The sequence below is a fragment of the Prionailurus bengalensis genome, chromosome A3 (assembly GCF_016509475.1).
Source record: "Prionailurus bengalensis isolate Pbe53 chromosome A3, Fcat_Pben_1.1_paternal_pri, whole genome shotgun sequence".
In the NCBI taxonomy this organism is placed as follows: Eukaryota; Metazoa; Chordata; class Mammalia; order Carnivora; family Felidae; genus Prionailurus; species Prionailurus bengalensis.
The window spans coordinates 103,395,240-103,408,772 of NC_057354.1; the positions used below are offsets into that span (position 1 = coordinate 103,395,240).

The 13,533-nt window shown below is 42.2% G+C and overlaps 1 protein-coding gene across 2 annotated transcripts in view; it reads right to left on the reverse strand.

Moving 5' to 3' along the window:
- Positions 1 to 13,533, reverse strand: part of MERTK (MER proto-oncogene, tyrosine kinase) — a 126,827-nt gene that overhangs the window by 49,592 nt on the left and 63,702 nt on the right. For both annotated transcript variants that reach the window (XM_043604001.1, XM_043604000.1), the window contains exons 7-8: positions 6,729 to 6,912; positions 2,234 to 2,385 (exon numbers count right to left, since the gene is read on the reverse strand). In XM_043604001.1, the coding sequence (XP_043459936.1) occupies positions 2,234 to 2,385; positions 6,729 to 6,912 (336 nt within the window). The remainder of the gene's footprint in view (positions 1 to 2,233; positions 2,386 to 6,728; positions 6,913 to 13,533) is intronic.

Below are 13,533 nucleotides of genomic sequence, written 5' to 3' on the forward strand. Positions count from 1 at the left end.
ACAAAAGGCAACCAGAATGCACAATGCAGCGGAGCGCTGGTGGCATTTAGTGCGTGAGGCTCTCCAGCTGCGTCATCCATGAGGCTTTCGCCACTCTTGCCCTTCAGCACGCCTCAGCTCAGGTCCCCTCCGGAGAGGCAGCTTTCACCCACGCCAGAAGAAGTCGAAAGGATGACCTGAACTCTTTAAACAAACTGGGGTGTTTTCTGTTTAGACCTCTCAAGTGTCTGCTGATAATTACAATCTTCTGCCAACCAGAGAAAAATAAAATCCTTATTGAACTGGAACACAATTATTGCACCTTCAGGTGCTGTTCACGATTCACCATGGTGAAAGGGGCTTGCCTCTAAGACAGGCATTTGATTCCCCTGAGTCAGCCGGTGTGGAAACGCAGTCAATAAGGACCCTGCACGGGTGCCTTGGGACAAAAGACCAAGAAACGAGAGGCTTCTATCGTAGGACAACGCTCCTAAGCAGGGTTGTGCCTTGTACAAACAACACCCTATCATCACTCTGAGGCACAAAAACTCACGCACTTCCAAACTCTCTTCTTTTTCCTCTACTTCCATCACCTACCGCTTCCAAGAGTCAGCGTCCTGATAGGTAAACTGAGGCAGGAAAAGACAAAGAATAAATCCCACCCGTCCTTTTGGAAACAACAGCAGTTGCGTAAGAGTTGGATGTCATGAAGCTGACGACGACTGAGGCAAAGACTGGATGTTGTCAATGGGGGCAGCTGTGGACTCTGTCCCTCTCTCCTGCCAAGAAGCTGTACTGCTGTCACGTGGCACCCCCAACAAATGCCACGAGGATGCTAAAATCTGATCTGTCCCCAGGGCTAGGTCGATCAGGAATGTAACAACACAAAACAGCGTGCTTTGCATGATGGCAGTAAAGAGACAGTCCTGATGATGAAACCAGTACATCTGCCTTTCCGTAGGAAGCTCTACGTCACAAAGAAGTCAGTGTCACCTCAACTATCTTCTCAAGTGGGAAGGGGACCTGTCTGGTAGCTGCCTACCCATCCACACTCGGGCATTACCCCTACTCCTGTGGAGCTGTGTTAAGGCAACCTGTTGCTGGCTTAGCCCAGTCCTCTGGAGTCTGGTTACCCCTTTTCATTCTCTATGAGGCTGGGGTTCTTCCCTGATAATCTTCAGAAAAGCATCCTCTGGAATTTCCAAGAGGCTATGAATTGTTGGACTGCTAAGCCATATAGCTTCTGGACCTTCTGCTCTGGTTATCTGGGTAGTTCTCAACTATCTTCCTGCAAGAGCCCAAGTTCCCAGAAGGCACGAATCAAGTGGTGACAGAGAGGAGTTCACCTATTTACCGAATGCATAAACGAATGGGTGAGTGAGTGAGCGAGAAAAGCCCCAAAGATTCCTTGGAATTTTGTTAACTATTCAGTCATCTCTAGTTTTTAGTATAGTCTTCACATCCAAGTGAAAGGGACCTCATTCAATAATAATACTTTGTTGTTGGGGTACCTGGGTGGCTCGGTCGGTTAAGCTTCCGACTTCAGCTCAGGTCATGATCTCACAGTTCGTGAGTTTGAGCCCCGTGTCAGGCTCTGTGCTGTGCTGACAGCTCAGAGCCTACAGCCTGCTTCAGATTCTGTGTCTCCCTCTCTCTCTCTGCCCCTCCCCTGCCTGCACTCTGTTTCTCTCTCTCTTAAAAATAAATAAATGTTAAACAAAATTTTTTTAATTAAAAAAAAAAATCTGTTGTCTTCTCACGACAAAACAAAAGCTTCTAGGGGCACCTGGGTGGCTTAGTCAGTCAAGTGTCCAACTCTTGATTTTGGCCCAGGTCATGATCTCACAGGTCATCAGTTCAAGCCCCACATCCGACTCTGCTTGGGATTCTCTGTCTGCCTCTCTCTGCCCCATTCCCTCTCTCAAAAATAAATAAACTTTATTTATTTATTTTTTTCAACGTTTATTTTTATTTTGGGGACAGAGAGAGACAGAGCAGGAACGGGGGAAGGGCAGAGAGAGAGGGAGACACAGAATCGGAAACAGGCTCCAGGCTCTGAGCCCTCAGCCCAGAGCCCGACGCGGGGCTCGAACTCGCGGACCGGGAGATCGTGACCTGGCTGAAGTCGGACGCTTAACCGACTGCGCCACCCAGGCGCCCCAAAAATAAATAAACTTTAAAAAGAAAGCTTCTAACACAATATAAATGAGCAAATCTAAGGAGACAAGTGCACTTTTTCGGAGTTCAGACTTACGGAAGTCTCTGCATTCTGCCACACGTGAGATATCCGGTATCCCACCAGGTCCCCGTCCTGCCGCTTAATCGGAGGCTTGATCCATCTGACATCCACCTTATGACTAGATTCATTCAGAAACACAGTGACGTTCAAAGGTGCTACTGAAGGGGCTACAAAAGGAAAAAGAGACAATGATGAAGAACCACAGAGAAAAGCACATAGAGGCTTATTCTCAGTTTCTGAATGTTTGGTTTTCCAGTGTTCTGTGGAAAGCATTCAAATGAGGTTGAGATGAATAGCAGATTTTCACCCTTTTTTCAATTAAGGAGCACTGAAATACTGCATGGCTTTTTTTTTTTAATATTTATTTTTGAGAGAGAGAGAAAGACAAAGACAGACAGAGCATGAGCAGGGAAGGAGCAGAGAGAAAGGGAGACAGAGGGTCCAAAGCAGGCTCCAGGCTCTGAGCTGTGAGCACAGAGCCCGACGTGGGGCTCAAACCCATGAACTATGAGATCATGGCCTGAGCCAAAGTCGGACTCCCAACTGATTGAGCCACCCAGGTGCCCTGAAATACTACATGAGTTTTTAAAAGCAAGCACTTCCTAAACTAAAATCACGAAGATGAGGAAGGTGAGTGGCACTCATGGATTCCTCCTGGGGAAGCAAAGCAGATACAAACTTGAACAGGGTTTTCCACTAGACGCCTGTGGGATGGAAGGGCAACCAGACTGACTGGAGATCAGTCCTGTGTCGGGTGAGACGTACCAGGCAGGGAACACGGCAGAGCTCAAAGGGAAGCCACCATTTTAAAGTCCAAAGGCAGGTTACTGATGGTCTGAACAGAGTTAATCAGACAATAAGTCTTTAAAAATGTACATGTACATATATACATGTGTGTATACATATACATATACGTATACATATACATATGCATAAGACATCTCATTATTATTGAAGACCAGAGGGTCAAATGCTAATTACTAGATGTCAAAATGTAGAATTTAACCCTGGTTTTCACTATCTGGTTTATAGGAAAATTCTGCTTAAGTCACATTCCCACTTATGTCAAAATGTCTGTTATCTCTCGCAAGGATACGAGGATAAAAGTTACAATACATTGGAAAAAAGTATGTTTGTGTTATACATATATATGTATATGTATATGTGTATGTGTATGTGTATGTATATGTATATGTGTATGTATATGTGTGTGTGTGTGTGTGTGTGTGTGTGTGTGTGTGTGTATACACACACGTACACACAAAATAATTTGGGAACAGGTTAAGGTCATTACTAGATTATTTTTTGGGAGTGAGGAACTTGACTATATCTATAAAAACTGAAAATAATACGCTCTTTGACCAAATATTTTATTTCCAGAAATTTAATCTAAGAAATTCTCCTATAGGTGGTATTACATTCATTGAGGCATAATAGTGAATAAAAGGAATAAATGTAATGCTCTGTCAATAATTATGACATAATACATTTTGATACATTTTCCAATGAAATACTTCCTACCCAGCCACTGGAAAGAATTAGGTAGATCACAGGTACTGATATGAAAAAATATTTAATGGAGGGAAAAATCAAATTGCAAAAAGACATGTACCAACTATCCATTTTAGAAATAAAAAAATGTTTTATGTATAGAAAGAATAAAAACAATTGCGATTATATATACCAAACCATTGATTATAGTTGTATTTCTGGAAGATCAAATTATTTATTTCTGATATGCCTAAAAAGAAAACAAAAGGGTACTCTAACCTTCATTTCTGCTGATTCTAGGAGCAAATAGAATGAATTTCAGCTTAGGAAATGTCATACAGCTACAGCTGTGCTATGAACTGAATCGTATAGTTTCAAATATATTGTAGAATTTATGGACAAACATGGCCAACTCAACATGTCTTTATGTCTGCTTTTCCTGAAGCCCCTCTAAAATGACAGTAAGGAATTTAAAACAATATTAACCCATAAGATAAAGCAGAGTCAATAGTGGAAAATAAATGTCAACATATACTCAAAAGCTGAAAAAGAAATGAAGAAGGCATAATTAATTCAACAAGCCTATACTCCCCAAAGGACCATGGACAGGCTCAGAAGCTGTGCACCCAGGTACTAAAACTGGAAGACTGAAAGCGATCAGGAAGTAGCTAGTCCTCAAGATCCCTCTAACTTATTCCCACACACCTGCTAGGTACTCCCTCAAAACAAAAACAAAAACAAAAACAGAAACAAAAACAAAAACAGGAGACAGGATGCCCTGTTCTCCAAATTGAAAAGCCTCTGTTGGTCTTGGGGCAGGATGAAGACACAATGAGGGGCCAGATGGACAACTGGGGAAAAAAGTGTAAGTTTGTACACTGAATGAGGAGGACTCCACCTCAGTCCTCCTCCCCACGTGATATTGGCAGCCATGTTTACATTCCCGAGGCAGGAAACAGGAGACTACTTTACTAGAGAAAGTGAGTGGTCCCAGAGGAAAGGAAACCAATTTTGACACTTTGGGGTATCCAAACCAAAACACTTAGGTCACTGCCCATTAAATTAGAAAATATAAATAAGTTAAAAATAAGGAGGAATCAAAGATATAGCACATATTCAAAAGAAAGCATTTAAAGTGGCTATATTAATATCAAAGTAGAGCTCACAAAAAATAGTACTCTCAAAGATAAAGAAAACAATCTCATAATGAGAAGGTGGTCAATTATTAGGAGAGCACAGTAATCTTTTTTTTTTTTTTTTTTAATTTTTTTTTTCAACGTTTATTTATTTTTGGGACAGAGAGAGACAGAGCATGAACGGGGGAGGGGCAGAGAGAGAGGGAGACACAGAATCGGAAACAGGCTCCAGGCTCCGAGCCATCAGCCCAGAGCCTGACGCGGGGCTCGAACTCACGGACCGTGAGATCGTGACCTGGCTGAAGTCGGACTCTTAACCGACTGCGCCACCCAGGCGCCCCGAGAGCACAGTAATCTTAAACATTTATGTACAAAATAACCTCTGAAATATTCGAAGCAAAACTGGCTAGAACTACAAAAGGAAATGGGTAAACCCAAAATTATAACTATGGATTTCAATGCCTCTCTCTAAATAATTGGTAGAAGCAGACAGAAAAGCAGTAAGAATATAATCAACCAATTCAACCATGTTGACATTTATAGAATACTCCTTATAATGAGAGAATACACATTCTTTCCAAGTGCACACCAAACATTTATCAGGAAAGACCATGTTCTGGGCCATTAAAAGAATCTCAATATATTTAAAAGTATTTGAGTGATACAGATTATGTTCTTGGGCACCAATAGACTGAAATCAGAGATTAGTAATACAAAGGTTTCTGGAAAAGCCCAAAATATTTGGAAACTAAGCTACACACCTAAATGACTAATGGGTCAAAGAAGTAGTCAGATGGGGCTGGGGAGAGGAAATACGGGTGATGAGCATTGAGGAGCTCTTGTTGGGATGAGCACTGGGTGTTGTATGTAACCCAATTTGACAATAAATTATATTCATAAAAAACAAAATAAATAAATAAATAAATAAAATTACAAAAAAAGAAAAAGAAAAAGAAAAAGTCAGAAAGGTATTTTTGAACTGGATGAAAATGAAACACAGCATATGAAATTGTTCTCAAAGGCTTTTGTTTATCATTTGAGAGAAGATATTTTACAATTTTGGCACTAGAGTTTCATTTGTGCAAGGCTTACACCCTAAAGATTTCTGATCCTGACCTGGCCCACAGTTTGTATGAAGACTAGGGCACTGACTCAATGAGGCCAGAGGTAAGGGCAGGAAAGAGGTTCTACTGATCTAGAGCTCTGTTGGGAAGGAATAGAAACTGTGGATTTGAATTTAAAAGAAATACAATATCCATTCCAATATTCATAGAAGATAAAAAAAAATCTCAGAAATCAGAAATAGCACACAGAAAATTCTTTAAAGTTTAAAGATATAAATAAAGTTTGCTATGAGCAAGACAGCATAGAGAGAACCTAGTTCATAGGGCTTCAATGAGGATCTAAAAAAATAATCCATGCAAAGCACCTAATGTGGTGCCTGGAACGTGGTGTTTGGTAAATATTAACCATCTTCACGTTCATTATTTCTTTTTTTGTGTGTGTGTTCATTATTTCTTAAATTTGATGCTATGATTAGTACTTTTTATATTATTATATCTTAATTTAAAATAACATGTCATAAAGTGTGCTATTAATGTCTCCCTATGTAAAAGAAAATACTACCTATACACATTAAGTGTAAGTTTTGTCACTAAACAGAGGGAAAATCTTCTTTCCTATTTTCTTTTTTTTTTCTCTCTCCACCCCCCCCCGCCCCCCGCCCCCCCCCCATTTTCATTGGCTACCTCAAATAAAATTCTCCTCCAGGGACAAAGACCAAACAAAGCAAAGTTTAAACTTCTCCATCAGGCCACCCCGGGAAGGATTTGTTTAATCACATGCCATTAGGGGCAATATTTATTCTGAGCTCCAGGGATTACCTCCTTCGGTCGTGCTGGCCAGAATCCAAGGGCTCACTGCGGACCAGCCAATTTCATTCATGCAGGATACACCAATGTTGTAATTAGCCAGAGCTCGCAGCTGCTCGATTTGATACAGATGTGGTGAGGCAGAGGTGTTAAAGACCATGACTGAGCCATTACTCAGCGGATCAACTTCCTTGACCTAAAGGAAGAGTAAAAATGTGGACCAGGCGTTAGTAAGGTGAGGGGAATGTCAGACACAGGGCACTCGTGTATTCGGTGCACGTGGCCCTTCCTCTCCCCTGGGGGGAAGTACCTGCTTCCTTTCGGGCCACACACTAATTTCCCCCCCAGCATTACTGTGTGTTACTCATGCCACTGGAGCGGCCACTGAGGACCCGAGGAAAATGCCTAAAATAAGTGTTTTCACTGTGGCAGGTAACAGAGCAACTAAATGATCGTGAGAATACAAAGTAAGATAAATAATATGAAATAAGAACTGAGGTGGTTCTCTGTCATTTCGACCTCTGCTCTTGCTTTGAGGTAAACTCTAGTGTGTCCTTTTTTTCTTACCCCTGCTCCCATCCCAGTATAAATTCAACTCCAAACACAGACAGAGAAGGTAGATTTTCTGACATCATTTGGTGAGCAGATATAGGGAGGAGTCATTTGCACCTCACCTGCCAAACTTTTCTCCAAATCTTGTTAAAACATCTCAGCTCTTTCCTCTGAGTTCTTTCTTTTCAACCTCCCCTCCATAAGCTCTACCAATCTCTCCACATCCATGTTCTCTGTACACACAAGCAAAAATCTAATCCTGGGCCAAACTTCTACCTTTTTTTCCTTAAGCATGCCTCCTGTCTGGGAGCGCGGATAAGGGAGAGCTTCTTTTTTCACGATGTTTTTCTTTCTTTCTTTCTTTCTTTCTTTCTTTCTTTCTTTCTTTCTTTTTTTTTTATACCTAAAATGGTCTTCACATTTCCTTTTTCATTTTTTTTAACATTTCTTTATTATGAGAGAAAGAGACAGAACACGAGCAGGGGAGGGGCAGAGAGAGAGGGGGAGACACAGATTCCGAAGCAGGCTCCGGGCTCTGAGCTGTCAGCACAGAGCCCGACGCGGGGCTCGAACCCACGAACTGCGAGATCATGTCCCGAGCCAAAGTCCGACGCTCAACCGACTGAGCCATCCAGGCGCCCCTTCGCTACGTTTTTCAAAATTTCTACAATATGTAGTACTCATAAAATCGGAAAATAGAAAATGATATCTAAAACACAAGAACGGAGGAAAAAAGTCTTAAACCCTCCATGTATCCCTGATAATAACAGGCTGGTAGTCATTGGGTGTGGATACACAATGCCATTATTTCAGGATACGTGTGTTGAAATTTAGGCCAAGGGGCCACAAACATTTTAGAATTCTAAATCCCCTAGTGGATACCAAGAGGGTGGTGTTGGGGCCAAGTCTCACCTCAGACTCAGACCCACAGGCTCCACTGGGTGACAAGAAAGCACCAGTTGGCCTGAGGAGCCTCCAGAGGAGAAACAAAGAGCTACGTGCTTATCTTGGTGGTGGCTGTTGGCAGAACATACTTTTTGTTTCTACGCTTTCGAGTATGCACCTACTTCCTGGTGACCAATCCCTGAAACTGAGGTGGAGGGAACCTTTGGCTCTCCACCCCTGCCCCACTTCCGGAGCAACGCGTGAAGCATTTCCAGGCACAGGGACGCTCTTTGAGCACAACTGCTGGAAGAAGACGGGGTTTCTATAACCGTCCTTCTCAGTGGGTCCTAGGGGACAGGAGGGCACGAAATAGCAAGAAGTACGTGGGAGAGTTAAAAATAGAAATGGAGTATGCAGCCCAAAAATGGGTGAAGAAAGGAACTAACATCAGGGCCAAAGGAAGTGGGAGGGTGTGTCCTGCTAGTGCGTGGATCTGAATCGTGTCCAAAACATTCATATGCTACCAAGTCAGAGTTTAAAATTGTAATGGACTGGGGACCTGCTACAAAATTATGCTTGGTTCCTTCAAAAGTGGGAATACATTGTTAATCTGCAGCATATAAAAGGATAACTTCTAGAGTCAGTCCTGACTAACTCTGCTAGGACTGGTCAGAGAAGACAGAGGACAGCCAGTTACGTTTGAATTTGAGATAAACAACAAGTAATTAGTTGTACAGGTGTGTCACAAAATTACTCCTGTAATTTAACTTGTAAAATAACTGTATTCTTATTTGCTAAATCTGGTAACCCTACCAGAGATGGAAAGGAGAATGGGTAAAGGGAGGTGGAGCTAGCTGGTGGGGCAAAGACAGAATAACCACATCTGGCACCCCAGGATCCAAGATGGGCAAGGAAGGCCTGCCATTTGGCCATCACTGGATGATTTTTCACTCATGCTATGGCTTCCCAAAGCCAAGGCAAAAGGAGAGAAAGCAAGTGAAGCTTGTGTGTGATCATCTTCTACCTTCAGGAGTGAGCTGGTGTTTTCAGATCTTCCTACTGCCATACTCTATCTCACCTCCATCTAGAGACCTGTTCTATCAAGGTGGGGGCAGTACTGGTCCTCAAAGTCTCCCTGAGGGTAACCATGGGCAAGAGCCTCAGGTCTTAAAGTCTTCATACAGCTCAGCAGCAGTTTTAAGAAGAGCTGGTCCATGCTTCAGTTTCATCTACATGTATAGAAGGAAACAGGCCCTGGCTGTTCCTAACAACAGAGCCCTGAAATACATGAAGCGAAAACTGATGGGATTGAAGGGGCTAACAGACAATTCAAAAACAGTAGTTGAGACCCCAATTCCTCACTTCCAATAACAGATAGAACCACTGGGCGGAAGATCAACAAGGAAACAGAAGAAGTGAACAAAACAATAAACTAACTAGATCTACCGGACCTAGACATATAGAACACTCTACCCAACCACAGCTGAATATACCTTCCCCTCATGTGCACCTGAAATGTTCTCCAGGACAGAACTAATGCTAGGCCATTAAACACAAGCCTCAGTAAATTTAAAAGGTAGGAAATCATTTAAGTATATCCTCCAAACGCAATGGGATAATACTGGAAACAAAGGAAGAAAATTTGAGAAATTCACAACTATGTGAAAATTAAACAATACACTCCTGAATAACCAAGAAGAGGAAGAAAAAAAAGAAATCACAAGGAAATGACCAAAAAATTTGAGATGAATGGGGGAAAAAAAAGCACCCAAATACCAAAACCTATGGAATGCAGCTAACACAGTGCTTAGAAGGAAATATATAGTATACATAAAATCATCTAGCCTTCTACCTTAAGGGACTTAAAATAAATAAATAAATAAATAAATAAATAAATAAATAAATAAATAGCAAACAACCCAAAGCACACAGAAGGAAGGAAAGACTCAAATTATTAAAATCAGGAATAAAAGAGGGAACATTACTACTATCCTCAGAAGAAAAAAAGCTTGTAATGGAATATTATAAATAATTGTACACCAATGAATTAGAGAACTCAGAGGAAGTGGACACATTCTTAGAAAGACACACACTACTAAAACTGACTCAAGAAGAAATAGAAAATCTAGACAGACCTGTACTAAGTAAAAAGATGGAGGCAGTATTTTAAAAACTACCCACAGGGGCGCCTGGGTGGCGTAGTCGGTTGAGCGTCCGACTTCAGCCAGGTCACGATCTCACGGTCCGGGAGTTCAAGCCCCACGTCGGGCTCTGGGCCGATGGCTCAGAGCCTGGAGCCTGTTTCCGATTCTGTGTCTCCCTCTCTCTCTGCCCCTCCCCCATTCATGCTCTGTCTCTCTCTGTCCCAAAAATAAATAAACGTTGAAAAAAAAAATAAAAACAACAACAACAACAAAAAAACAAACTACCCACAAAGAAAAGCTCGGGATCAGATAGCTTCACGGGTGATTTCTACCAAATATTTAAAGAATTAACATCAATCTTCCACAAATTCTTCCAAGAAATAGAAGAGAAGAGAAGAGAACCCCTCCCAACTGATTTTTTTTTTTTTATTAAAAAAAAATTTTTTTTTTCAACTTTTAAATTTATTTTTGGGACAGAGAGAGACAGAGCACGAACGGGGGAGGGGCAGAGAGAGAGGGAGACACAGAATTGGAAACAGGCTCCAGGCTCCGAGCCATCAGCCCAGAGCCCGACGTGGGGCTCGAACTCCCGGACCGTGAGATCGTGACCTGGCTGAAGTCGGACGCTTAACCGACTGCGCCACCCAGGCGCCCCGTCTCCCAACTGATTTTATAAGGCTAGTGCCACCCTGATACCAAAACCAGAACGAGCTAACACAAGAAAAACTACAGACCAACATCTTTTTATGAATATAGACACAATTAGACAGTGGTGATGGTTGCACACCTTGGTGAGCATACTAAAAAGACATTATACACTTTAAATGGGTGAATATTATGGTCTGTGAAATATATGCTTAAAAAAAAAAAAAGATACCCCTGGTGAGGACTTTGTAGACACAAGAATTCCTAACACTTACCAGCCCTTGGGAGGTTTACAAATAAAGTGGGCAAGAATTAAGGAAAGCTGGAGTTGGTGGGGTGAGGGTGGAGGCTATTTTGGGGATAATAGAATGTTTTCACTTTTCAGAGAAGGAACAGCTGTTAGACAAGAGTGGGAGGCAATAAAAACACAGACACTAATTCCATTTGGCATTAAAAACATCTGGTTGTCAACACACAAAATTCTTTAGAATTCACTGCTTCAAGTTGAACTGGCATGAGTGGCCTATGTCAGGTTAACATGTTTTCGCTAGTAAGACAAGACGCTTATGAAACTAAGAACAATTTCTGACCCTACTGTTTGAGGAAGTACAAGGCAGAATGCATTCATGTTTTCAGTGGATAATCCAAACATGTTCAACTACCTGCTCCCATAAGCAATGTCTCTTCTGAGACACAGAAGAGCAGATGGTTCTGAGCACTGCCTTTGGCAACAGAGCTTTCTGGGTTTGAATTCTGACTTTGCCACTCATGGGCTGTGAGCACTCTGTGAGCACCTGCAGTGCTGGTGTAGGTTTTTTTTTTTAATTTTTATTTATTTTTGACAGAGAGAGACAGAGCATGGGCGGGGGAGGGGCAGAGAGAGAGGGAGACACAGAATCCGAAGCAGGCTCCAGGCTCTGAGCTGTCAGCACAGAGCCTGACGCGGGGCTCGAACCCACAAACCGTGAGATCAGAGTCCAGAATGCTAACCATTACACAATGGAACCCACTCACAAACCGTGAGATCATGACCTGAGCTGAAGTCAGACACTCAACTGACTGAGCCACCCAGGTGCCCCATGGTATAGGTTTTAAGTAAGATAATGTCCGCAAAGCCTCTGGGTCATTGTGGGCACTCGGTAAACAGTGTTATTGCTACCCTTTCCATTTTAATGAAATGAACACTCAAAGCAAAGCCTACATCATGGAAAGGTACCATTTTAGGATGGCTAGGCTGTATACTTATTACGGCATTATTTTATACCAATTTTAGTTAGTGCTTAAAAACGGGTGAAGATTGGGGTGCTGGGGTGGCTCAGTTGGTGGTTGGCAAGTTCAAGCCCCATGTCGTGCTGATGGCTCAGAGCCTGGAGTCTGCTTCAGATTTTGTGTCTGCCTCTCTCTCTGCCCCTACCCCACTCATGCTCTGCCTGTGTCTCTGTCAAAAAATAAATAAAACTTTTTTTAAAAATTAAAAAAAAAAAGGGTGAAGACTTTGCAAGGCCTGTAGTGCCCTAGGTTGTCCAGGGACCCATGGGCCAAGGTGCTGTACCTGACAGCAAAAATGACCCATCTCATGCTTGTATGCCCTTCATGGCCACTAGCCCAGGAGGAGCCAGGCTGACAAGTACCTGACTTTCCAAACTCCTGGTCACAAGCCAGTCCTAATTTAGGGATGTGTTTTTGTACCTTAAAAATTAATTCTCCTGCAGACTTTAAGCTGTATTACAAAGCTGTAATCATCAAGACAGTATGTTACTGGCACAAAAAACAGACACTCAGATCAATGGAACAAAAGAGAGAACCCAGAAGTGGACCCACAAACGTATGGCCAACTAATCTTTGACAAAGCAGGAAAGAATATCCAATGATATAAAGACAGTCTCTTCAGCAAGTGGTGCTGGGAAAAGTGGACAGCGACATGCAGAAGAATGAACCTGGACCACTTTCTTACACCAGGTTCTTTGACCTCAGCCACAGCAACTTCTTACTCAACAAGTCTCCAGAGGCAAGGGAAACAAACGCAAAAATAAACTATTGGGACCTCATCAAAATAAAAAGCTTCTGCACAGCGAAGGAAACAATCAATAAAACTAAAAGGCAACCGACGGAATGGGAGAAGATATTTGCAAACAACATATCAGATAGAGGGTTAGCATCCAAAATCTATAAAGAACTTAAAAAACACGACACCCAAAAATAAATAATCCAGTGAAGAAATGGGCAAAAAGACATGAATAGACACTTCTCCAGAGAAGACATCCAGGTGGCCTACCGACATATGAAAAAATGCTCAACTTCACTCATCACCAGGAAAATACAAACCAAAACCACGAGACACCACCTCACACCTGTCAGAATGGCTAACATTAACAACTCAGGCAACAACAGATGTTGGCGAGGATGTGGACAAAGAGGATCTCTTTTACACTGCTGGTGGGAATGCAAACTGGTGCAGCCACTCTGGAAAACAGTATGGAGGTTCCTCAAAAAATTAAAAATAGAACTACCCTACGACCCAGCAATTGCACTACTAGGTATTTGTCCAAGGGATACAGGTATGCTGTTTCAAAGGGGCATACGTACCCAAT